The sequence below is a fragment of the Somniosus microcephalus genome, chromosome 17 (genome assembly GCF_052327205.1).
Source record: "Somniosus microcephalus isolate GS21.2 chromosome 17, FLI_Smic_1.0, whole genome shotgun sequence".
Taxonomy (NCBI): domain Eukaryota; kingdom Metazoa; phylum Chordata; class Chondrichthyes; order Squaliformes; family Somniosidae; genus Somniosus; species Somniosus microcephalus.
The window spans coordinates 36,149,268-36,176,201 of record NC_141003.1 but is presented as its reverse complement, the minus strand read 5'-3'; the positions used below and the strand labels follow the sequence as shown (position 1 = coordinate 36,176,201).

General features: G+C 42.1%; 1 protein-coding gene across 1 annotated transcript in view; it reads right to left on the bottom strand.

Annotated features, from left to right (window-relative positions):
* The window catches only part of LOC147105636 (uncharacterized), a 308,669-nt gene extending 284,299 nt beyond the window's left edge, over window positions 1-24,370 (bottom strand). The window contains exons 1-22 of the mRNA XM_086010932.1: window positions 24,322-24,370; window positions 18,627-18,680; window positions 17,141-17,215; window positions 16,780-17,008; window positions 16,170-16,287; window positions 15,669-15,744; window positions 15,411-15,502; window positions 11,876-12,077; window positions 11,569-11,694; window positions 10,680-10,800; window positions 10,442-10,580; window positions 10,231-10,323; window positions 10,071-10,143; window positions 9,844-9,981; window positions 8,577-8,732; window positions 6,494-6,588; window positions 5,788-5,914; window positions 1,598-1,844; window positions 1,454-1,512; window positions 1,265-1,344; window positions 774-922; window positions 532-670 (exon numbers count right to left, since the gene is read on the bottom strand). Coding sequence (XP_085867058.1) covers window positions 532-670; window positions 774-922; window positions 1,265-1,344; window positions 1,454-1,512; window positions 1,598-1,844; window positions 5,788-5,914; window positions 6,494-6,588; window positions 8,577-8,732; window positions 9,844-9,981; window positions 10,071-10,143; window positions 10,231-10,323; window positions 10,442-10,580; window positions 10,680-10,800; window positions 11,569-11,694; window positions 11,876-12,077; window positions 15,411-15,502; window positions 15,669-15,744; window positions 16,170-16,287; window positions 16,780-17,008; window positions 17,141-17,215; window positions 18,627-18,680; window positions 24,322-24,370 — 2,637 coding nt within the window. The remainder of the gene's footprint in view (window positions 1-531; window positions 671-773; window positions 923-1,264; window positions 1,345-1,453; window positions 1,513-1,597; window positions 1,845-5,787; window positions 5,915-6,493; window positions 6,589-8,576; window positions 8,733-9,843; window positions 9,982-10,070; window positions 10,144-10,230; window positions 10,324-10,441; window positions 10,581-10,679; window positions 10,801-11,568; window positions 11,695-11,875; window positions 12,078-15,410; window positions 15,503-15,668; window positions 15,745-16,169; window positions 16,288-16,779; window positions 17,009-17,140; window positions 17,216-18,626; window positions 18,681-24,321) is intronic.
* Between the last annotated feature and the right edge of the window lie 2,564 nt (window positions 24,371-26,934).

Sequence of the window (26,934 nt, the reverse complement as noted above, 5' to 3'; positions counted from 1 at the left end):
AACATTTTGAGTAAATATTCCAATGGCATATTATAAATGCTTACCAACAATCACCATTTCAAAAAAATAGTATTTTTCATTTCTTCATGAACTCCAAAATTATGCAAGGATTTTGAATATAAGTAGATTGTGATTTGATTATTGATAACACACTTGATCTGATTCAAAGAATTTCTATCCCTGCCTACTAGTATATAACAATTTGTTTGCCCCTTTATCCTTTTGTCTCCCTCCCTACCCCCCGTACAACAGCTACTTACTGTACATTATTGAGTATTTAAAAGTCTATCTCCATCATTTTAATTTTACTTTATTTTCATTTCATGGCAAGGTGACTAAATAATTACAATGTTAGCCAGTGAGCGTCAATCACATAGCACCCATTTATTAAATTGCCAGAGCTTACCTATGACATTTTCCAATGGATTCATTCTGTAGAATGCAGATCTGATGGATCACCATATACATGTCAAACTAAGATAGAATTACCAGTGAAAACAGCCCTGTTAAATGTGACTCACTGTAACTTACCTCAACAAAGATATATTCACAGTTGCCATCATAGCTGTATCTTTTCCCATCAAAGGTTATGTAGTGACCATCTCCATAAACTAGGCAGGTCTTTGGGCATGGATTCTTGGTGCAGGTCCAGGTTCCACCCTGGCATGTGCTGCAATATACAGAGCGTAGAGTAATATTGTTCGACAATTTTGTACAGTCAGTGTTATATTATTTTAGTAGCATTATTCATTTTAATATTTGTTCAAGCTCACCAGTTATTGCAGCCACTTTTGATTGTTTCTCCAGAACCAAAGGTTTCACCACCAAATAAACAAGGACACTGTGCCGGTGCAATGCATTTTCCACTGGAATCTTCCACCAAACCGTTAGGACACACACAGCCAGGGACACACGGATTTGGCTTTATAAAAAAGAAAGCATTTTATCAATTGGAAGTATTGGTGATAAATCTTATAGATGTACAGCATCTATGGATTAATCATCACAAAGTTAAAATCTTATACACATCTCCATTATTGGCTTTGTAAAAAATTCTACAGACTGCGATGGCATCGAATCACACTCTCACTTGCTCTCTGTGTTATAAATTTAATTGGAAATCACAGAGTGTAATTCTAATCGGCATCGCAACTGGAATGGATCATTTCATTCATTATATAGTTGACCCTGTTATTGTTCAACCCACTGGCCTATAAATTAGGATACCTGAACACCAAAAAGGTATAGGTTTGTGGTCACTTACGCATGGTTTGCTTAGAGTTTCACACGTCTTCTTACATATACTGACAGTATTACAGTCTGAAAATTGTTTCCCTTTGCAATCTAAAGAAAAGCATAGGTTTTTTTTAAAGATAATTATTACTTATTAATTTGATTCTAAATTTAAATTTTGTATCTCAATGGCTTTAACAGAGATTGAAAAATTGTTTACCTTGTGGGATGGTTGGGCTAACTCCATTAGGGCAGGAAGGAACTCCATTTTCACAGAAACTGAGAGAAAAATTGCACTTCGTTATTTTACAGTTGGTTGTGCTTAATTGATACAAATTGTGCAGAGCAAAATAAAAGCACTCACCATGTCATTCCATTTATAGGAACAATCTGGTCTTTTTGTATAATCAAACCATCAACATAACACGGGCATTCTGATTTGCTCACACAGGTTGCCTTGTCATTCATGTACATTCCCTCAGGGCAGCCACAACCAGCAACTGGAACATCTTGAACCCCACATGTGAAATCAGTCGTTGACAGTTGTCTGCAGGTACGGTTACAAGCTCTCATATCATACTGAAAAACCTGAGTGTTGGGGCAGGTAACTTCTAAAAAACAGAAAGATTCCAGGTCAGCCATTTATTTTTTAGCCAAAAGTCCTGAATCCAAATAAATGCATTGCTAATTACTCGACATGTTTTATAACTGGTGAAGACTTAACCTAATCAGTTCACTGTCTGCAGACTAAACCACATGTTTTAAAAATGTAGGGCAGCAACATTTTTTATATTTCTGTGACAAGACTTTGATCTTGTTCTTTATTCTAAAACTGATTAAAATTGAAGTAAATCATTATAAATAATGAATGAACAAACTTTTCCAAGAATACTGCACAATTCAGGGAACGGTAGCACAGTGGTTATGTTACTGGACTAGTAATCCAGAGGCCTGGACTAATGATCCAGAAACACAAATTCAAATCCCACCACGGCAGCTGGGGAATTTAAATTCAGTTCATTAAATAAATTTAGAATAAAAAGCTAATATCAGTAATGGTGACTATGGGATTGTCGTAAAAACCCATCTGTTTCACTAATGTCCTTTAGGGAAGGAAATCTGCCGTCCTTACCTGGTCTGGCCTATATGTGACTCCAGACCCACAGCAATGTGATTGATTCTTAACTGCCCTCTGAAATGGCCTGGCAAGCCATTCAGTTGTACCAAAAGGCTACAAAGAAGTATACTGAGAATTAAACCGTATGGACCTCCCTGCATCAACGTAGACACTGGACTTGGCAATGACACACCCAGCCCAGTTGACCCTGCAAAGTCATCCTCACCAACATCTGGGGGCTTGTGCCAAAATTGGGAGAGCTGAGAGACAGGTCAAGCAACAGCCTGACATAGTCATACTCACAGAATCATAGCCAATGTCCCAGATTCCTTCATCACCATCCCTGGGTATGCCCTGTCCCACCAGCAGGACAGACCCACCAGCAGTGGCAGCACAGTGGTACACAGCCGAGAGGGAGTGAACTTGGGAGTGCTCAACATTGACTCCAGACCCCATGAAGTCTCATGGTTTCAGGTCAAGCACGGGCAAGGAAACCTCCTGCTGCTTACCACATACTGCCCTCCCTCAGCTGATGAATCAGTACTCTGTCATGTTGAACACCACTTGGAAGAAGCACTGAGTGTAGCAAGGGCACAGAATATACTCTGGGTGGGGGACTTCAATGCCCATCACCAAGAGTGGTTCGGTAGCACCGCTACTGACCGAGCTGGCCGAGTCAGGAATGACATAGCTGATATAGATAGGGTCTACGGCAGGTGGTGAGAGAACCAACGTGAGGGAAAAACCTAATTGACCTTGTTCTACCTGTCGCAGATGCATGACAGTATTGGTAGGAATGACCACTGCACAGTCAGGAGCAGCACCAGGCATACCTAAAAATGACGTGCCAACATAGGACTACATGCATGCTAAACAGCGGAAACAGCATGCTATAGACAGAGCAAAGCGATCTCACACCCAATGGATCAGATCAAAGCTCCGAAGTCCTGTCACATTCAGTCGTGAATGGTGGTGGACAATTAAGCAACTAACGGGACATCAAGGCAGCATTTGACCAAGTGTGGCAGCAAGGAGCCCTAGTAAAATTGAAGTCAATGGGAATCAGGGGGAAAACACTCCGCTGGCTGGAGTCATACCTAGCACAAAGGAAGATGGTTGTGGCTGTTGGAAGCCAATCATTTCAGCCCTAGGACATCGCTGCAGGAGTTCCTCAGGGCAGTGTCCTAGGCCCAACCATCTTCAGCTGCTTCATCAATGACCTCCCCTCTACCATAGGGTCAGAAGTGGGGATCTTTGCTGAGGTTTGCACAATGTTCAGTTCCATTTGCAACTCCTCAGATAATGAAGCAGTCCTTGCTCGCATGCAGCAAGATCTGGACGACATTCAGACTTAGGCTCATACGTGGTAAGTAACATTCGCACCACACAAGTGCCAGGCAATGACTATCTCCAACAAGCGAGAGTCTCACCACTGCCCCTTGACATTCAACAGCATTACCATCATCAAATCCCCTATCACAACATCCTGGGGGTCACCATTGACCAGAAACTTAACTGGACCAGCCATATAAATACTGTGGCAACAAGAGCAGGTCAGAGTCTGGGTATTCTGTGGCAAGTGTCGCACCTCCTGACTCCCCAAAGCCTTTTCACCATCTACAAGGCACAAGTCAGGAATGTGAAGGACTCTCCACTTGCCTGGATGTGTGCAGCTTCAACAACACACAAGAAGCTCGATACCATCCAGGACAAAGCAGCCCACTTGATTGGCACCCCATCCACCACCTTAAACATTCACTCCCTCCACCACCGGTGTACTGTGGCTGCAGTGTGTACCATCTACAAGATGCACTGCAGCAACTCGCCAAGGCTTCTTCGGCAGCACCTCCCAAACCCGTGACCTCTACCACCTAGAAGGACAAGGGCAGCAGGCGTATGCGAATATCGCCACCTGCAAGTTCTCCTCCAAGTTACACACCATCCTTACTTGGAAATATTTCGCAGTTCCTTCATCGTCGCTGGGTCAAAATCCTGGAACTTCCTCCCTAACAGCACTGTGGGAGTACCTTCACCACATGGACTGTAGCGGTTCAAGAAGGCGGCTCACCACAACCTTCTCAAGGGCAACGAGGGATGGGCAATAAATGCTGGCTTTGCCAACGATGCCCACATCCCAGGAATTAATTTAAAAAAAGTCACTTTCTTTCATGAAAGATGCCATAATATTAATAAAATATCATTAATCATACTTAGTAATTAGCAGAGAAGAAAGATGTCATACACTGTCCAGTGTTTCTTTTAAACTTTTTTCTTCCGTATTTGTCACATGTAGATCTGCTAAGTCCTGTAATCAATCCCGAGTGTGTCCCAAATACACCAACTTCAAGTCTTCATTTACCATTTCGTGTTTACACAACAGTTGCTAAGATTTCCTACTGGGGCTATGAGACTTACAGATTAGCCATGATTGAATTGAATGGTGGAACAGGCTGAATCGCCTACTCCTGTTCCAATGTCCACCTCTCCTTAGAGGTATATCTTCCTCTGGTTGCTAATTGTAGCAAAAGAGTAGTTTTGTGTTAACAGTGGTGCAACGCCAGTAGATTGCACTGGTGGTCTATTGTGATCACTGCTTTGAGGGCTGGTGCTATTCAGAAATGGATGGGGTTTAATGAGCAAATATTCTAAAAAAAAATGGCTTTCTGCTTGTTAAAATATTGTAAAGGCAATCATGAGGAATTCCTGCAGAATTACACAAGGGGGTGTAAAAAATAGAAGTTTGGAACTGGTAAGAATTGGTAGTAGTCGTATGAAAGAAGCAGCAATAGAAACGGAGCAGCATAGAGAAAGCTTCTGGTCCACAGCATAAGGGTATCACATACTCATCAAAAGATATGGCTTTAAAATTGTTGGGCATGTTAGATCACATCTAGAATATTTGCCCTGTTTCCAGTTCCTCTCTTTCAGAAGTGGTATTGTGTTATTGGAGAGAGTTCAGCAGAAGGTGACGACACTAATAACCAAACAGACTGTGCCACCAAGAGTGATTAGGTACCCTGGGGCTTCTTTTCCTTGAGAAAAGACTCAACTTGATAGAAGTTTTAAAGTTTTATGTGGGGCTTCAATAGGTTGGAAACAGCTACATTTTTCTGCTGTATATAGAATTTCAGAGCTAGGGGGCAAAGAGTTAAGATAAATAAGTTAGACTGCCATTAAAATAGTGGCGGAGCGTCATAAGAAAGCTAAAACTCTCTTCCACAAAAGGCTGTGGATGCGGGAGAATTGGAGCTTTCCGGACTGAGATCGATAGATTTTTGTTCGGCAAGGGTATCATGGGAAATGGAGCAAAGGCGGGAGAACTGAGTCAGGGTGCAGGTCAGCCATGAGGGGCTGAATGACATACTCCTGTTCCTAATGTACCTCTGTCACTTTTCTTTCTGTGATTATAATATAAAACGTGACCAAAAACCACATACTGCAAATTGATCTTCTCCAGTTGTTCACTATGATGCCATTTGCGGCACAAGCATGAGAATAGGCTTCCAGTGCAGCACACACGCAGTCGTTGACCTTCGCACAGTTACATGAGGCAACTTTACACATCTAAAAACACAACAAAATACGTATTGTTATAAAAGTCCACCTTTAAACATCTGTATTGTGGATATCATCATGACTTTAAAAACTATATAGAGAAACAATCATTCTTATTTAAATTGATTAATAGATTTCCATAAGCCTAAACCTATCAATACCCTGTAACCTTTACTGGAACAATTAAAGGAATGCAACTTTAAATTTCTGCCTAATAGCCTAAGATTATATCATTAAGATGATGGGTAGCTTGGTATATCTGAATGATTGGCAGCACAGTCTGACTTGTGCATCCAAACGATGTGAAATGCTTACTTTACTTGTGCTCTAATAAGCTATTTTTTGTCTTAATCTTTATTGTAAATGATACTTCATTCAAAATCGACATAAAGGAGGATAAGGTCCATGGTGGGTCTAAGCTATTTGAAACTCGCCCTAGATTTGGGGCATAAACAAAACCCTATTATAGTAACATACTGTGAATGTTAATTGTGTATAACTGAACATAATTTCGAAGGAAACTTTAACCTGTTAGTAGGATTATAACATATTTTCATTTGTAAAAGTTCATACAAAATTCTGACTTACTTCATAATATTTGTCAAACTCCACTGTAGCATGGCACTTGGAGAAATCTCCTGCAGGGTCTTTTAAAAACGCACAAAGTTCTTTGGCGTAGTTTTCTGCAAACAAATGTAAGATATAATTATATAAAATCTGAAGTGATTGGATCTGTGCTGAATTACCTGATTTCAGCCAGGATGTCACTAAAGACACTAAATTGTCCTCCGTTTCCTGACCAACAAGAAGAACAACAACTTACATTTATATGGCGCATTTAATGTAATAAAATGTCCCGAGGCACTTCAAGGAGAACTAGCAAGGAGACAATTCCACTCCTGGTCAGTGCAGTGACTACTGTTGACAGTGTGCCTCTGGGTTTGTCAGGCTAGGGCAGATATTCCACCCCCTGCCACCGCCCCCCTTCCGCCTTACCACACCTTACTCAAACTGTCAGAGTTCAAGATTCTTGCTTATTAGGCTTAGGAGGGATTCTGGGTTAATTTATATTGATGTTGCTATTGAGTTAAATTCAGTACTTGAGAGGTTAAATTCACATAACATATTTGAGAATGCGCATTCGATCCAGCAACCAGGATTAGCAAAGTGACTAGCAGAATTGTGTTTCTCATATACCATCTGAGTCTGAGACAGTGGAGATCATTAATACGTTTTAGCGAGATTCACATATATAATGCTGCTTCCTTTGTTTTGAGCACAGCAAGGGGTGACTGCTAGGGGACCCACACCCAGGAGGCCACTGGCAGCTTTCATTGCCAGCTCAACTAGCCATTCCCTTACATAGAGTTTGAGCAGGATTGCAGGTTGAGTCTGGTCAAGCTGGAACAGGAGTAGTCTACAGAAAAGTTTAGATTTAAAAGACACTCAGGGAACTCTCTTTTCCTAAAGTCAGAGCCAGTCAGTTCAGCAAATACTGACGTAATCTAAGCCTGTATCCGGGGTGAGGTTGCGTAATTTATTATTTGTGATGTTACAAGAAGCAATAGGAATTAGATTGAATTTCAATTAATTGCATTGAATATTCTGTTTGTTCACATAATACATGTAAAATAAACCAGATGATTTGGTTCTAGTTGGCCCCATTTCACTACAGTGTTTATCAATCTGCCTTCGAGAAGTTACAGATAGTAAAAAAAAACAAGAAATTTAGATCAATCTGCAAGAATTTAAAATATTTTCTTCAGAAAATGTTTCTTGCACAATCTGATAATCTACAAGAATTTTTGGAGGAAACCGTCTTTAATAGATTTCCCCTGCTATTGTACCAGCCCATGGAGTCTAAGTTCCAGTCCCAGAAACTGGAGAATGAACTAAAGAAATTGAGGAAAGACAGTAAAATAGCTTCCCAGGGCAACAAGCCCCTGAAATAAACAGCCTTCAAGCAATCTGGTTCAGGCTCACAATGGTACATCCTTTACAATCAAATCAGTTGATGAGACATGATTAACATTTGTTTTGACCATATATAAGTCAGGACAAAGCTTTTGCATTTTGTCTAATCTGTAGATCATAAAGCCTGTCTCCAGTTTAAAGAAAGCTGGTCTCCAGCCTCTATCATGCAGTTATTAAGGAAAGACAATTTCTATCTTAACTCTAGTTATATTTATCCTGTATGTCTATAGTCATCTATTTGACACAGAATAATAGCATTGCTTCCATCACATTCCTTATCATCCTATTCTCTCCTCAGCCCTATTCTCTCAATGTCTTTTATTTTAATATTTTTCTAAATAATATACTCTATTTTAGTTATCCTAGCAATTTATTCTTAAATTCTGAATCTTCCACTAACGTTTGTTCTTCAGCCTCCCAGGTCCCACTTTGATGATTGGAGCAAGCAGGGCTTCAGCCAACCAAAACTCTGATTCTAAAGATTTACATAAGAGCAACCAGATCAATCTTTAATGTGTATTAATGCGGGGGTGAGAGTGGCTGCTGTTCATGAGTGTACTGAACTCTGGCCAGATGAGGATTAAAAGCAATCAAGAGGAAAGAGAAGCTACTTTGAGCAGTTAAGTCCACAGAGTACACTGTCTGAAAAAAAACGAAACATTGCAAAGTAATGAGGAAGATTCTATTCAAAAGTTACCATTTTCTGAACTAATGCAGGTAGGATTCACTTTTGGTGAAGGGCATCCGGGACTGTCTTTCCAAGAATTAGAGAAAGTAACATGTGTGTACTCCACGATGCCCTGTGCAGATAGAAAGTCATCATCTGCATTGTCATTGAAGGTGCCGCATAAACCTAGGAAAAAGAACAGTACAGGTCATCACAAGAGACCAATTATGTTCACATGTAACCTTTTCTGATGGATGAATAAAATTGAGTTTATTTCATTAATAACCCACAGTTCATTAAAATGTTGTACAAAATATATTTGTTTTCTCTAAACAGGGAATTTTTACCTAAGCTGGCCATTTGAAAATTGACAGGATCGGGTGTAATGCTAGTTTTACACCTCACTCAATTTTACTCTCCAGTCACGTCAATGGAGCGTACTATTGAGCGGAGTGTAAAACCTGTGTTCTACCCAATCCCGTTAGTTTCCTGATAGGTGGGCTAGCTTAAAATTATCCCCAGTCTGTTTTGGGGATCTTTTACCCCTGCAAGATCAATCCAGCTCACAATATATATTAGAGACACATACAGCCATTGCCAAAATAAAGAGATCATGGGAATAATCCCAAGTCTTATTCTAACAGACAGTTTAATGCGGTTTTAGGAGTGGTTCTACAAAAACAACTGGCCCATGGGTGTGAACAGTGATACTGATGTACATATTCAAAGTATTTTCTGCTGAATGTGCATACTGTCTGCGTCACCTGGAGGGAAATCAACTGATAATTAGAGGAGCCTTTAAAAGAGCTGATGTAAGGATATGTATTATGAATTCTGAAGCTATTTTTTCTAGTAAACATGAAATTTTATATATATTTAACTTCAAAATTTCAATGGCAATATGAAAAATATCACAGCACATTTTCTTATATTCTGGAGTATTCTGGAAGGCGTACTTAACACATGGGTGCAGCAATGTTGCTTTAGTAATCTTACTCATTGCTTTAATTGTTCCTTTTTATCCAACCTGTGCACAAGGTCAACAGAGCAAACTAATAAACTAAGGAAAGAAGGGGAGTTGATGAACTCTTTAACTGAAAAACAGGATTGGTGCAATTCTTCATGAAGCTATAAAGGGCAAAAAAGACTGGACACCATCAAGAGAATTCAGATACAGTCCGGAGCTCCTTTTGTCCCCAATTACTTTAGATACAACAGCGCAGATCTAGTTTAACACATTGATCACACAATCAATGTAGTAATTGTTGTTCCCACAAAAGTGCACTGTTAGCTGTACCTTTTGTGCTTCCCTTGGCACTTTTGGGCAGTGAGATGTAAAGCTGCATCATGGGAGATATCTGTATTTGCATTTTCAGCCCAGACTTCGTTATTACTTGAAGGTACATTGAAGTTTGTTGAAATATTATTATATCACCTGGAAAATTAAAAAAAATCAGGTTAACTTCATTTTAATCATCATTTGTCTGGTTGTTTGATAGGTTGATTGATTGACAGGTAATTTACCATTTGCTAGAGGAATTCCCACTGTATTTCCATTATGGTCGACAGTGCCATCATTATTGAATATGTAGGTGTTCTAGAATGAAAAAAAATCAATGTTATAGCATTTAGAAAAAAAACTGCAACACAAAGTGCCTAAATGAATAATATCCCAAAATCTTACCTGATACTTTGTGTACGTAACTCGCTGTAAACATGTCTGTCTATATGCTGCTTGACATGGATGCATTTCAATTTTTACTGACCAGTCTTTTGCCTGTGAAAAACAATTTGAAATACATAACTCAGCAATGCATTTGACAGACAAGGTGAATAATATTACAGCAAAATGCCTCTTTGAAAAACTAAGTTACAAACAGCAAAAGCTCACGTACAACAACAGCATAGTATGAGCAATCTCCGATCAAATTATAGTATTTGCCATCAAATGTTGTGATATGAGTTCCTTCTTCAATTTTGCATATTTCAGGGCAATTAAGATCGGAGCACTCCCACATTCCACTTTGGCAGGTGCTAAAAGCATTAAAAAATACATTTATAGCAAGGTGTTTTTGCTGAAAGGTTTGAACATTAATTTATTGACATGTATATGACTTGAACTGGTAACATTACCATGACTGGCAGAAAGTGTTTCTCTTTTCCCCAGATTTATAAATTGCTCCACCGAATTCACAAGGACATTCCATCTTGCTGATGCATCTGTCGCCTCCTCTTAAGTTATCAAGCATAGTGCCTGCAGTACAGTAAAATAAATACCTAAGTACATCTATTCAGAACAAAAACAAAGCACATGGCTTTCATCTGAAGATATTCAACTTATTTTGACTTTTTTTGGCAATGTTTTATTCAAGAATAGTTCAAACCCCCAATGGAAGTGGGAACCCTCCAGGCACACACATTACAGAATTACCAAATTAATTGAACCCATGGCAATTTAAAAGAAAACAACCTTATTGTAGGGCTGCACACTCCCACAACTTGTTCCCATTTCCATAAATACTTAGGGCTATTTCCACTCGCTTTAACAAATCTACCCAGAATGTGAACAACTGATTACTCTTAGTTAAAAAGTTACACCTGTTACAGAAGAATATTGTGTCATTAAAGGGGAAATACATAGCTTCATCTCAAAAAAAAGTAAATTGTCCGAGGATTGCCTATTGTAAACTTGATTCAGTCCTTTCAAAGTTTTTAAAGGAAACCTCTTTGCTGTACTTGATCACAGTGCAGTCATGTTAAACAATGAATGTGTTTCACTTCAACAGTTCATTCAAAAAGAGAAATGAGAAACAAAATCATGGATGTCAAGGGGCAAATGGAAGATGGATTCAACCATTTTCTTCTTGTCATCCTTTTGTTAAACTTACCCTTTCATTCCAAACCAAGCAGTTTAAAAAGATTTTCAGTTTGTGAAAATGTATTGGTGCAACCATTGAATAATATTAGGTACAAAGTATTCTAAAAGAAAGTTGAACCATCGATAACTATTAAACATAATTACCTTCTGGACAGTCACAAGTATTCACACACTGATCGCACTGTTGTTGAGGATTTGGATCGGTACAGGTTTGAATACAGGCAGGACCACACTCCTTGTAAATCTGATTCCCAGGACAGGTGGGCGGTGCTGAGAAGGAAAAGTTGATGATTTTATAATTTGACCTACACAATGCTCTTAACCATCAAAAGGTAATTACAAAAATCTTGTTTGTCGGTTAATTCAAGAGATTGAAAAAAATATAGTAGTCCTATTAACTTTTAAAAGAGTTTGGTTCAATTTCTGACTGTCCTCCGCAGAGATAACTTACTACAATTTGCAGGTCCCCTCCATGTATCCCAGCGTGAAGATTCTATATGTGTGCACTGACGTGAGAGTTCTTTAAAATGAGCACATTTACATTGCCCTGCTCCTTTACAAGCGCAAACATCCTTCTTACACATCTCCACGTATTTATAAATAGTGGCATTGGGAGCACACGAGAGGAAATAGGTTGATATTCCGAAACAGTCCTGAAAATTAAAAAAATAAAATGAGAGTTGGAAAGGTAATTAAATGAACAGATTCCAAATCAGCGTTCTTGGGCTGCAATAAACAGAATGAGAGCAGAGTCATTATGGGCTGGATTTTGCGGGGGGGGGGGTGGTCAGCGGGCGGGATCTGTGGTGGGTCAGGTGGGAAAGTGTTTTTTTTCCCCAGCGGGTTGGGACCCTGCTGTGAACCCGTCGCCACACGCCTTTACCAAATGTCGGGTCTGCCAGCGCTGAGCAGAGACAACATGCAGCAGCGGGAGAGGCAATTGAAATCATTAGTGGCTTGTTTACAGCCACTTAACAATGCTTTTCCCCCAACTTTTTGAATTTGACACGTTGCCCACTGGTTTCCCGCTGTGCCTAGAACTCATCTGTGAAGCTGAGGCGGGAGGTCAGTGGCCATTGAATCAGCTGATGAGTTGACAGCTTTAGATGTCAAGTCAAAGCTCCCAGCTGATTGAGAAATGTTCCCTTAGCCCCTAGCTTCTCTAAACTGCATTTCCACTACAGATTCAGATTGCTGCAAGTCTTTACACAAGTCTCCATCTGGTCTGACCTCATTACCTCTCCCACCATTGAAAGATCGCTTCTGTCATCTCTACTTCACCTGCCATCTATTCCAACAGCATGGGTACACTTTATACTCTCTCACCTTGGTACTTAGAATCCCACCACGATCAGCCCAAACACCAGCGTCACCAGGCACAGCAGCATCACCAGGCACACCAGCAGCACCAACAACAACACCAACCTTCTCCACAATCAACTGATGCTGCATCGGACACAGGGCATCAGCACCTGACCACATTACTGCCCGGGACGCCAGGGATGGCCTCACCATGGCCAGATTTACTTCACTTGGCGCTGTGCACCCTGGCTGTCACATGATGCGCCAGGTTGGCACCACCATACACCAACACCATAAAGCATCCCTAAAATGCCCAAGCCAGTCCTTTCACACTCATTGCGGAGGTAATGTTATGCCTCACCATTCACTGCAACTCACTAAGCCACTTCCAAAGGTACGCACAAATCTGTCCAAGAACACAAAGTGTTGAAAATAAAGGGTTCAATGTTTGACACCACATTAACAGAAACTTTACATGAACATTGGATAAAGCACCCAAGTGGCTACCCTTGTGCGTTGTTAGTTGGTATGATTGCACTAGGATGAGGGTGAGTGTGAGGGGTAGCTAGCGAGATGGGGATGTGATAATGTAGATGGAGAGGGATGGATGGAGGTGCAAGGTAAGTTGGTATGAGTAAGGATGTGCAGGAGTAAGATAGGGAAGGCAGAGTGATGGGGATGTGATGTGAGGCACAGCAGGATGAGGTTGAGTGTGGCTTTGTACTAACGTTTCATGATCTAATGAAATCATTGAAACGTTTGTGGCACTGCACCCAGGTCCTCCTGCTTGTGCCCTCCTGTGCAATGTGCAACCAGGCTGCGTTGGTGTCCTGGGGAGGTCTCTTCCGCCCATGGGAAGGGAAGAGAACCTCCTTGTGTGCTGTGACTCCCTCCATAAGCATATGGAGGGAGTCATGGGAGAACCTGGGTGCAGCCTTTGTGCAGTGATTGTCAGTGTTTGCAGCACCTCAATGATGTAGAACACTGACAGCACAAATGTCAATTAAAGTTGGCTATCGTCCCTTTAAGGAATCCGACTGATGGCTTCTCATCAAATGACTTAAGTCAAAAGCCCAATCACAGAAAATTCATACTACAGGGCAGGTTGGAGCCTGCAGTGGGGTTGGGACACGCCAGCGATGTTGCCCACCACGGATCCACTGAGGTTCGTAAAATCCAGCCCATTGAATTTGCTAAAGCCTGTCGCCCACACAGAGGATAGATGGGAGAAACAAATTAGCAACATTTTCCTGTTGGAAGGGCGATTATTGATCAGCAACAAGGCTACATCAGCCACAGTAACACTGAATTTTAGTGCTGCAACAATATATGGGGACTAAATTTGATAGCTCCCAAAAACAGGCGCGAGGATCACGATGTGCGATTAACCTACGCCCATTGATTGCAATGCAGGCAGCATGCCAACTTCGTGCTGCCTGCTCGTTTCCATGACGGCAGCATGCAGCCAGCACTAACCACACTGTTCCTTGGCTGCACACATCAACAGAGGGCCCAAAATCGTTAGTTGCTAACACCAGTTAAAGCTAGCCTGCAGTGCTTAAAGCTAGCCTGCAGCTCTTAAAGGGGAGATGCTTAGTGGCTGGAGAAGGTACTGGTAGTCATTCAGGAAGTGAATCTGACCTGGGAAACAGTGAAGAATGGCACAACATGGGAGAGAGCGGGCTCCAAGGCTGTCGGACGCTGCACTGGAGGCCTTGGTGGAGGAGGTGAAACATAGGTGAGATGTCCTGTATCTGCAGGGGGCCCGGAGGCCCTCCAGACACATGTTCTGAAGGCAATGGGAGCAGATAGCCATGGGGGTCAATGCCAGGAGTCAAGCCTGAGGACCTGGATGCAGTGCGGCAAGAAGTTCAATGACCTCACACGAGTGGTAAAGGTGTGTAAGTTCAATCTTCAAATGCCATATCCTACCAACTGCACCACTAGCCTCAGCCACTGCTCAATTCACCACACCCCTGCCACTTGCCTACCAACAATCTCTATCAATCAGGACTCATGCCGAACATTCATAGTTTCACCTCACCCTCACACACTTAGCACTGCTGCAAGCCTCATCTTACAGCTTGCACACACTGCCAGCTATTCAACTATGACAGCCATATCACCCAAACAGATTGTACGACACTCACTGACACACTTCACTCTCACTTGCAGGAGAAGGTGGCACACAACCGGAGGCAGCAGGAGTTAACCTGCTCTTGCATCTCCTAACCCCCATGGAGGAGACGGTGCTGGCCATTATTGGAATAACTAACAGCTCAGCTGGTTCACTAATGTCCTTCAGAGAAATAAACCTGACTCTTAAGGCCATCTGAAGTTGCTTAGCAAGTCACTTGGTTGTAAAATAAATCGATAGAAGTAGCTCCACCATCAGTTTCTCGGGGTGACCGGGGATGGGCAATAAATGCTTTGTGTCACCCGCAACCCAAAAGCAAATTTAAAAAAACATAAAAATAAAGCAGCTAAGCTACAACCCAGGCCACGTTCAACACTTCAGCCAGCTTCTGTCCATCATGATACCAGCGTACTCTGTTGTCCTGGACTGTCACCCCCTCACTCTACACAAACAAAAGGAAATACTAACAAAGATTTAACCTGAGTTCTCAGTCAGTTCACACTTGTATTTTAGTCTACTGCCATTCCTGAAGTACTCAGTGACTTACAGAAGCTGATGCACACCCAATTTCTTCTGAGAATGTGGTGGTACAGGCACTATTCAAAGTATTCAGCTTGTGTCGTCGGGTAAAATCCAAATCTACACCAAATCCAAAGAGAAAGTGAACTTAATTTTTTTTCCCATTCATCAATGACTTAAATAATATGTTCTGTAAATTGAAATATAGAAGAGCTGGACAGAATCTTAAGAAAGATTAAGATTTATTTTATAGAGTAGCATAAAGAGCATTTATTTATTTTTTTACCATATGTTGAGTCACTTTTATCAAAAGCTCCACAAAGGCCGCATAGTTGTCCTTGGTATTGAACATCAACTGTTATCTGAAAATGAAAGAGAGACATTTTAAATATAAAAACAACAAATGGAAATCTTTACATGGTTTGGCCAATTTATCTCCATCACATTAAACAAGTATATACTTCAGAGAAAATTAAACCTGTTCTTTCAAAGAGATTTTTCATTAAAATTGAAGAGAAAGGTCCCTCTGATCATGGTGTGTCAGTGACATTGAACATAGAGGGAAGGTCCCTCTGATCACTGTGCGTCAGTGACATTGAACATAGAGGGAAGGTCCCTCTGATCACTGTGTGTCAGTGACATTGAACATAGAGGGAAGGTCCCTCTGATCACTGTGTGTCAGTGACATTGAACATAGAGGGGAGAGTTTAAATCAATCTTAAAAACCCTTTAAATCAATCTATTGATTCTACATTAAAAATGAATGGTGCACTGCAAACTTTCTTACCGATAGTGCATCTTGATAATCCCAGATCAGAAATATAGTATGCTTTCTGTTCGAAAAGCGTACATTAACTCCATATTGCTGAATATTAATCACTTTGTCATCATATGGCAATGAAACTCTATAAAGAGAAAGCAATAATGAATGAAAGAAATATTGAGACCCAAAACATTGATATGCATCAATATATTAATGTTTTATGCAGTAGTATTATATTGAGCAGTGTTAGGGTCTATATTTACACTGAAATCTTTACATTGGTACAAATGAAGTAAATATAGCCAATTGTAATTCTTCCTCATTCAAAACGAAGAGTTTTAATGAAATTACCCGAAGGAATTCTCATACTGAGCTATCTAGCTGCTGTAAGTGAAATAGGGGTGGACACCAAGACAACTATTTGAAAAAGAGTGGAAAATAACAGAGACAGAAATTCCTGGGGCATTGAGGGCAGAGAGCAGGTGCTGTCTGGGTTTGCGGGGTGGAGGGGGCGGGCTGGAACATGGGGCAATGTCGGGTGCTGCCAGCTTAGGTGACAGGCAGATGGTAGTCATTTCCCTAAAGATGGGTCTTGCAATTAATATCAATATCAATCCTATTAAACATAACTTACACAGCGCCTTTAACCGTGATTTTCCCATTCACCACCACAATCCTAGCACCTTCGATTTTCATGAAAATGTGTTCCAAATTGCCATCTGAGCCTCGGCGAATGTCCACATTAAAATCTTCTGTGCTGCCTGTGCATTGGCGACTCAGAATGTAGTTGCAGGTTGATGTAAAATGGTAAAACTTGTCATCAAATGTCCTGAATGCTCCATTTCCCCACGTGCTACAGGTACCTGAAGAAATATAAAGAAAGCAAGCCCTTCCATTATAACAGCTGTCTGAACATTATTATTTTGATAGGCTCTGTGTCGTCTTGCAATGTAAGAAGACTCATATATCTCGGAATGAAACAAATATGTACTTACGAGGTCCTTCATCTGATGTGGCTGAAACATCCCTTGCAAATCTAAAGGTTTGTGTGACAGCAGACCCATCCAATTCTAGCAGAAAATATGTTTAAATCTGAGTTAGTTCATACAAAACATGGGAGTTTGGAAGCTTTTATCTTCTAAATCAATTATTATTCCTTTACAAACAACACTTGTCTTGCTTGTAGTAATTTCGCTAAGTAACTGTGGCTACAATAATAATCAAGATATTATATGTTAATAATAAACAAAACCATTACTATGTGGTCACATGATGGCATTTATATGAAGAGCATCATGTCTCATATTTGATATAAATATAATTGTCAAGTGTACATTAATTTATTTTAAGTTTCCATCAGAATTGAAGATTTTATGTTGGAGTCGTTGATGCTATTGGAAATGAGTCAATGTCCTTGAGTTAATCTTTGCTCTGCTGCATGCAAAGTATAGACTTTGTATTGGTTGTTTGATATCCTAATGCTTTGTTTTGCTGGGCTTCTTATCTCATGAAAAAGGAAACATATTATACTGTTATTCAGTCTTAAGTGAACCATGGCTCATGTAGGAAGATACAAACTGAACTCTGCCTACCCATTCTAAAATCTATGCGGGCAATTCCCTTTAATTGCTGTATGCAGGGACCTGTTTACTATTTAGCTTAAAGTAGCAACCAAATGTTCCTATCTTTGTTAATAATGTTGGTACATATATTAACTCGCCAAAATCATCCCCACTGATTTCCTTCCTATTTATGCGGGTACAGAGATAGAGACAAAATCTTGGTGCCAATTTTCCTGGCCCGCTCAGCCAGTGTGCAAATAATGCAGCATGCACTAGAAGTGTACTTTGCTTGGAATCACCTGAACCTAGCTGTAAGTTAGGTTCAGGTGCATTGCTTTACTGGCTGGAGCTGTTGCACACTACTCTTGGGTTGGTCTCGATTACATGGAGGAAATTGGAGTGCTTCTACAGCACTTAAAGGCTTACAGCAGCTTCAAGGTGCTGTTGTTTTGGGTGCAGAGTTGCTGACTGCTTTGGAAATTATTTATTTTGGCTCCGGATCTGGTTACTAATTTCCTTTCTGGAAGCCTTGTAGCTTCCGTTTGTAGCAATCCTTGACAGTCAGCATATTGGCAATTTTTGGTGTGTGTTTCTTCACCTATTCAGCCTGTACTTGGGGTGTTGGGGTGGGGGGGATGGTGTTATCCCTATGGAGTTTGGCAGTCACATTTGTCCAGCAAGAATCAGTGGTCCCAGTTTCGAGGATTGAGCCAAGATGGTAGGCAGAACAGCACGGTATGGGGTGGCAGAAAGTATTAGAATTGGCAGCTATACACATGCCACTGTGACCCAAGTAGCATGATTTTTAATCTCCCAAATATGCAGTTCCTCACTTTCTCCACTACTTCCCATGAATGCCCATGAGACATTAGCCCTGTTGATGTCGTGTTCTATTTCAGCATTCTGAATGTTAACTTACCATAGCTGTTCATTGAATAGTCCCGTTTAATTCGCTGGTGGGCAAATACATCGTCTGTGTTAAACAAAAATCAGTTTTATTCAAATGATCTAACACATTTGAAATTCTTACATTTAGAACATAATCAGAGATAGCTTTTGATATTTTCTACAGTGTTATACAGGTTTTGATATCCAAGCACCAGTAGGCAAATACACTTTATTAAAGATAAAACAATATTTGCTTTAAAAGAGGGAAAGTAAAAATCATTAAAACATACTAATTGAGAAACTCTACCAACCAGCAGGCTCGAGGGGCCAAGTGGCCTATTCCTGCTCCTATTTCTTCTGCTCTTATGTTTCCAGTTACATGTTCCTGTATAGTTACTGACTAGAGGTCCCTGCTAAATCTCTAGCAGTCATTCATGACAACCAGAGGTAACACCCTGAGAATACATCAGTTTTATCCTAACAATAGGTTACTATGAAGAGTGAAAATTAATAGACAGCATAGAATCTGTGATGAAATATAAGCTGAGTTATTAACAAAAATGTACTTTTTGACTACTACCTAGCTAACAAAAAGCAAATCTCAAAAATGACACTTTCTTTGGAATCCATAATGGGCACTTGACTGATACCAACTGGAAACTTGACTGTATAACACATCAGTGGCAAAGCCATGAATGCATTATAATGGTCAGATTGTAAATAAATGGTACCACACACATTGCAGTCCTATATTGAAAATTACCATGATATTTTAGAATTGTTCAGGAGGTTTTTAAATTAACATTTTCTACTCTAAAACATTTTACGTGAATGTGAGCATTGCACAAAACAAGACATATCAGTTATGGTAACAAGTCTGGCAAATCATCATACATTTCTCTTCCTATTTGTCATTAAACAACTAAAATGAGAGCTAATCTACACTATAAGTAGATTTAAAGTGGGTACTCCAATGAAGTCTATCACACATAAAATAACACATTCAAAAATCTCATCAGCTGCATGCTGGCGAATATCCACATCCATGTCATTCAGAGATGTGGGAGCTTATTGTAAAGTATTGGCACAATTAACTGAACCATTTGAAGAGGAATATTTCGAGTGCCATGGAACTACTGACAGTAATCACTGGCGATTTGATCCATATTTGTTGTATATACCTGCAAACATTTTTCAGTCTCGTAAAGAAAATTAATTCCAAGATCCTACAGCAACTTTGCAAGGACCAATTGGTTTAGAACTGGCAAGACAGCATCTTTTGTGGAGCAGGGTCAATGAGAACTCTAATGCCATAGGGCCTGAAATTATGCCAAGCGATACTAGCATATCAATTCATATATATTCATTTAAACATAAAATTCTCTGCTGCTATTTTAATGGAGACATTAACCATAAATGGGTTAAAATAACAGAGGAAGACATTTCATTTGAAGACATTAAAAGAGTAATATCAGGGCCATAAAATACAAGGGCCTAGAACAACACAGGCAATGCAGAAATCACTAAAATGGCATTTAATGTAAACAAAACTGTAAAATTAGAAGTATCCATATCAAAGATTAAGTCATATTCTTTTGTATTGTGAGAAAAAATATGTTTGCACCCCAAAATGTGACACAAGTGTGTTATTATGTTGAGGTACTTCAAGATGGGGAGTATAGAGTCTTTCATGGAGCCCTTTACAATGTGGTCTATAGACTCTGGTTGAAGGGAATGGTGTGACCATTCCCTTCCACCAGAGTCTATAGACCACATTGCTCCTTTGAAAATGCCTCAGAAGAGATCTGCTTCAGGGAGCAATGGTTGGTTAGAGGCATAGAAGGAACTGTGTGTCCCATTGCAAACTGACCTCCAAACACACACAAAACCCAAAGAGCAGAGATAAGTCACAATACTGGACTTGATATCACAAAGTGCTTTTACTGTGCATGTATATATTTACAGTGGCAGTAATGGCCTGGAATTTCCTGGAACGGCGCATTTGGCCCCCAACACCATAAGTTAGACCGTTTTGCTCCCCAATCTCCAGTGGTGATCTTTTGCCAAATTTGCCGGTGAACTGACTGGCCCGGATTGTGCGGTGGATAATGATGGCGAACTGTCAACGTTCACCGTCATTACCTCTCTGAAACTGACCGTAACTTCAGGATTTAGCACATGCATAGCTAAACGTGGAAATCCTGAAGTTGCGGTCAGTCATTTCCTGCTCCGGCACTGGCTGCGCTGTGGAAACCACCCCTCCCCACCTTCCCCACAGCCGGAAATCAGTGAAATCAGTGGCACCGACAAAATCTTGGGCTTTTCCATGCTAATATCGCTGATAAACATTCCATGAAATGTTAAGCCTTGTTGGAATAGGTGTAACTGGGCTTTAAATAACCTATTGACTGCTAAACAACCATTCTGGCCCTGAAAAACTAATTTTATATTTGTGGAATGTCAAATTTCTCCATAATGATAAAAATGAACAGATTTTTAAAAATATATTTTTTATGCTACCTCTCCCATTGCAGCCTTTTGCTGTCTGATATCGGTCATTGATGGCAAATGCCATCACCAATTAGGAGGAAGCATGTGCCCCCTTCCAAAAGGGGCACAACTAATAAAACTGAAACAAACAAAAATTAAAGGAAACTTAACAAATTAAATTAAAATTCTATTTTCCGGGGTGATGAAATACTCGAGTCCCTGCGGTGCCCACCGGTCACGGAAGGCCTCGCGTGTGCTGGTGGACACCGCGTGCTCCATCTCCAGGGACACCCGGGCGCAAACGTAACCACGGAAGAGAGGCCGGCAGTCGAGCCGAACGGCCCCCTCGACCGCCCGCTGCCTGGACCTGTTAATGGCCACCTACGAGGAGGTCCTCCGACTTGCCCGCTTCCCCCCCGCACCGGGTGACCAAAAATCAGGAGCATGGGACTGAAGTGCAACCAAAAATTTAAGAGCAGCCCTTTCAAATAGTGGAAGAGGGGCTGCAACCTCTCACACTCTGTGCATACATGGAACACGGACTCCCCCAGGCCGCAGAAAATGCAGGCGGCCTGGGAGTCCGTGAACCGACTTAAAAACTAATTGCATGGGACTGCCCCGTGCAACACCCTCCAGGCCAAGCCCCCAATAGATAAAGGGAGGACTCCCGCGTAGATTGCCCCACTCCCATTGCAACTCTTACTTAGACCCATTATTAGCCCCACCTCTTCCCCTTTGAACTATCCACTGAGCTCCTGTAACCTCTTCTCTACTATGACTCACTTCATGATTAACACATCTATCCACTTCCCTTCATTTCCCCCGCCCACCCCACCCCTGAACAGTTGGCAAGACCATCACACTTTTTCTTTATATAGTGACAGGTGTCAGTTCATATGAGGGCTTTGCAATTTAAAATATGGAATTAAATATAAGACATTATGTTGAAAAAAGCTGACACAAAAGTGTGACGGGTCAAGAAGAAGGCCCACCTTCTCAGGGCATCTAGGGATGGGCAGTAAATGCCAGTCTTGCCTGCTACACTCACGCTTTGAGAATCAGTTAAGAAAAGAATCTCATGGTCAATCTTCTTTGGGTGCCTCTGCCAAGTTCTCCAGTTGAAGACATACTTTAAAAGTCTCACGTGAGTCTGTTACACATACCCGACTGTTACCTCTGTCTTGCAAGATGTTCACTGCTTGCCTGCTGCTGCAACCTTCAGCCATTCCAGGCTTTTTAATAGTGGAAGAGGGGCTGCAACCTCTCACACTCTGTGTATACATGGAACATGGACTGCCCCCCCTGCACCTTTCCCTCCCAGCACAGAAATCCCGTGCTACATGGGAGTTGTGCTCAGTCAATGCCAGCGGGTATGCAAATAGGCGGACCCCATGATTTACAGCAGGGTCGGTGCTGGAGAAGATCGTTGGGCAGGAGAGTTATCTCCAGGGTGTAAAGGCCCTGTCCATTTTGGGGGTCATACGCTCTTAATTCATTTTGCTTACAAAGATGCAATTTAAAAAGGTTAGGGAAAAAATAAAGAAACCAAACAGCAAATACTTTGTTAATTAGTTACATTGATAATGGTGTATACTGAATCATATAACCTTGGAGGGTCCTCATTTCAATCCCTGATCTGTGCTATGATATCTGGTCTCAATCTGACCAGTACTTGGGCGTCACAATTAGCCTTAGTGCTTGTAGGACTGGGAAGGAGAAGAATCGGCCAGGCTCATGGCTCATTTTTGCTTTCTGTTGACCCCCCTGGACTGTGTGTTTATAGACACATGTGTAGAAACAGGTTGATCTCTGCTGTTTTCCACAGTCAGATAGCCTGCTGACACTCATTGCCTAGCCTCACACACGAATAATGGCCCCTTGAGTAAAGTATCAGAGGACACTGTACCGATTTAGAGGTGTTGGCCTCAGGAGCAAAGCAAACATTTAAATTTAAAAACAAATAAAAGACATTATAATTACATACTTTAGAAGTGTAAAGAAAAATTATCTTAAAATATTCTCTTGGACTTTACATGGGTGGGGCTTCTGCTCTCCCATCAGCGCCAGATAGGTGAAACCCCAGGAGATATGGTATAAACAGCCAAAAATAACATCTGCACCCTTTTCCCAGGAGCTTTGCTGATCTTTCCCAGAAGTTTCAGCAGGAAATTGGGAGAACTCCGTGGAAATTCTACCCCCTTTCGTTATGCTTTTTAAAAATATATATTTTTTACTGAATAGAAAGTATTTAATTTAAAAGAAAATACATCAGTGGCCTCAAAAAGGGGAGGAAATCAAATTCATAGTGCTGACATAAAACATGCATTCCAAATCTCATCTTAAACCTTTTTGTTGCTAAGCCAATTTTGTGTTAAGAATGAGAATTCATTTTTTTTTAATTCATTCACGGGATGTGGGCATCACTTCCAAGGTCACCATTTATTGCCCATCTCGAATTGCCTTTGAGAAGTTGGTGGTGAGCCACCTTCTTGAATACAACTGAGTAGCACAGGGCAGTTAAGAGTCAACCATATTGCTGTGGGTCTGAAGTCATTTACAGGCCAGACCAGGTACGGGTGGCAGATTTCCTACCCTAAAGGACATTAGTGAACCAGATGGGTTTTTATGACAATTCTGGCAGATTCATGGTCACCATTATTGGTGCTAACTTTTTATTCCAGATTTATTTAATTAATTGAATTTAAATTCCCCAGCTGCTGTGGTGGGATTTGAATTCATGTCCCTTAGATCATTAGTCCAGACCTCTGGATTACTAGCCCAGTAACATAACCACTATACTACCATACCCCATGTAGCATTCAAATAGTCGCTATTCTGTAAATTTGTTTAATTGTGGCTGACATTTGAAGTTGTGCATGACTGTAATAGCAACAGCAACTGAAGTAAAAACACTTTTCTTTATATTTCTTTTTGATTCCACTGTGTTATGCAGAATGCAGTCCAGTTCTAATCTTGATAAAATTGTATCTGTAAACAGTAGTACTGTATGCTTTACAGCAGTGCTGTGATCTTAGCTATCAACCTGAGAAATTGTATACATTGGATTCTCAGCTTAGAAGCCTTGCTACAGTAATTTACTGTATATGATAAATCCAGTCAAAATCACATGTAATTTAATTATTTGCTTAAAGTGAGTTAAATTAAATTCTTGGAAAGTGATTTCTATTTCAAAAATATTGTAAGTTATTTGCCATATTATATAGTAAAAATCTTACCTTTCAAAAGGGACAAAGCCCAGAGAATCAGAAATATGGAATATTTCATTGTACTGGTCTACGATGGATCAGATTACAATCTCACTGCAGTGAGTCCTGCAGACTACTGGATGTTCAATTTCACAACTGTTTTATACCTTCCCTTTGAATGGGCACATTAGAATGGTATGAGGAAATTCATGTCTGCTGGCAATTTTTCTTAATTCAACAGGTATTTTAACCATTTCAGGATTGAAAGGATTTTAATATGCAGTGAACCCTCCCTTAAACTGATGGGTGATTGAGAATCCATGGATTCTGATTTTACAAGTGTGAAACAGCAATACACCTGACACAGATAAATACAACTTACTTGTATATAACAACTTTAATGTAAAAACATCCAAGATGCTTCACAAATCAGATCAGAAAGGGAAACAGATATCAACCTATGGAGGGAAAGATTAGGAACCCTGAACTAAAAGGTGGGTGTTGAGCAAGGAAGATTGGGTGGTGGAAGGTCGAGGGTCAGGACAGCTAAAGGCTCTGCCACCAATGGTGGATGGGCTGGAGGAGGTAAAAGAGAGAGGGTTGTGCAAGGCTGTGGAGGCATATGAAGGTGTTAACGAGGAGTTTAAACAATAGGTTGAGGGTCAGGAAGCCCATGTAGGTCAGCAAGGATAGGGGTGATGGACAAGCAGGTCTTATTGTGGGACAGGATATGGGTTGCTGCATTTCGCACCAGGTGGAGTTTGTGACGAGGGGAAGGTGGGAGGTTAGAAAGCAGGACACTGGAATAATTGAGGCTAGGGGTGAGCAAACATATTGCAGCAAGGTCAGAGTCACAGTGGAGGGTTCTGATTTGGCCAGCACCATCTTGGTGCTGAGAGGGCAGAAGCTGGCTAGCAGGGATTCAAAAAGAGAGTTTTGAGAGAGTTGAGAAGGGAGCTTGAAAGCAGCAACACATATTCAACAACCTGAGAGAGAAAAGGGAGGTAAAAGTCAAGGTGCATTCAGAGCAGGAGTTTTTGAGGAGGGGGTTAATGACAGGGGAGGGGCAGTCACTGAGGAAAGGCAACCACTATCAATGTCAGTCAGTATGGGTGCCAGGAGCAGAAATGGAGTGCTCAGCAGTTGAGTAGGACAGGATCAAAGAGGTAGGAGGTGGGGCTCATGGAGGAACTGAACAAGGGGTTAGCACTTAGGAGAAGATGCAAGAGAAAGACAAGAGCTCAGGGCTAGAGTGGGTGGAGGACTGGGGGGAGGTTAGGAGTGGGTGTGAGGATGGGTAGGTTGTAGTGGGTGTGAGGATGGGTAGGTTGGAGTGGGTGTGAGGACGGGGGTTGGGAGTGGGTGTGAGAGGATGGGGAGGTTGGAGTGGGTGTGAGGATGGGGAGGTTGGAGTGAGTGAGAGGACGGGGATTGGGAGTGGGTGTGTGAGGATGGGTAGGTTGGAGTGGGTGAGAGGACGGGCAGGTTGGAGGTGGGTGTGAGAGGACGGGTAGGTTGGAGGTGGGTGTGAGGATGGGGATTGGGAGTGGGTGTGTGAGGATGGGGAGGTTGGAGTGGGTGTGAGAGGACGGGGAGGTTGGAGTGGGTGTGAGAGGACGGGGAGGTTGGAGTGGGTGGAGGACTGGGGGGAGGTTAGGAGTGGGTGTGAGGATGGGGATTGGGAGTGGGTGTGAGGATGGGGATTGGGAGTGGGTGTGAGGATGGGGAGGTTGGAGTGGGTGTGAGAGGACGGGGAGGTTGGAGGTGGGTGTGAGAGGACGGGGAGGTTGGAGGTGGGTGAGAGGACGGGGAGGTTGGAGGTGGGTGTGAGGACAGGGAGGTTGGAGGTGGGTGTGAGGACAGGGAGGTTGGAGGTGGGTGTGAGGACGGGGAGGTTGGAGGTGAGTGTGAGGACGGGGAGGTTGGAGGTGGGTGTGAGAGGATGGGGAGGTTGGAGGTGCGTGTGAGAGGACGGGGAGGTTGGAGGTGGGTGTGAGGACGGGGAGGTTGGAGGTGGGTGTGAGGACGGGGAGGTTGGAGGTGGGTGTGAGAGGACGGGGAGGTTGGAGGTGGGTGTGAGAGGACGGGGAGGTTGGAGGTGGGTGTGAGAGGACGGGGAGGTTGGAGGTGGGTGTGAGAGGACGGGGAGGTTGGAGGTGGGTGTGAGGACGGGGAGGTTGGAGGTGGGTGTGAGAGGACGGGGAGGTTGGAGGTGGGTGTGAGAGGACGGGGAGGTTGGAGGTGGGTGTGAGAGGACGGGGAGGTTGGAGGTGGGTGTGAGGACGGGGAGGTTGGAGGTGGGTGTGAGAGGACGGGGAGGTTGGAGGTGGGTGTGTGAGGACGGGGAGGTTGGAGGTGGGTGTGAGAGGACGGGGAGGTTGGAGGTGGGTGTGAGAGGACGGGGAGGTTGGAGGTGGGTGTGAGAGGACGGGGAGGTTGGAGGTGGGTGTGAGAGGACGGGGAGGTTGGAGGTGAGTGTGAGGACGGGGAGGTTGGAGGTGGGTGTGAGAGGACGGGGAGGTTGGAGGTGAGTGTGAGGACGGGGAGGTTGGAGGTGGGTGTGAGAGGACGGGGAGGTTGGAGGTGGGTGTGAGGACGGGGAGGTTGGAGGTGGGTGTGAGAGGACGGGGAGGTTGGAGGTGG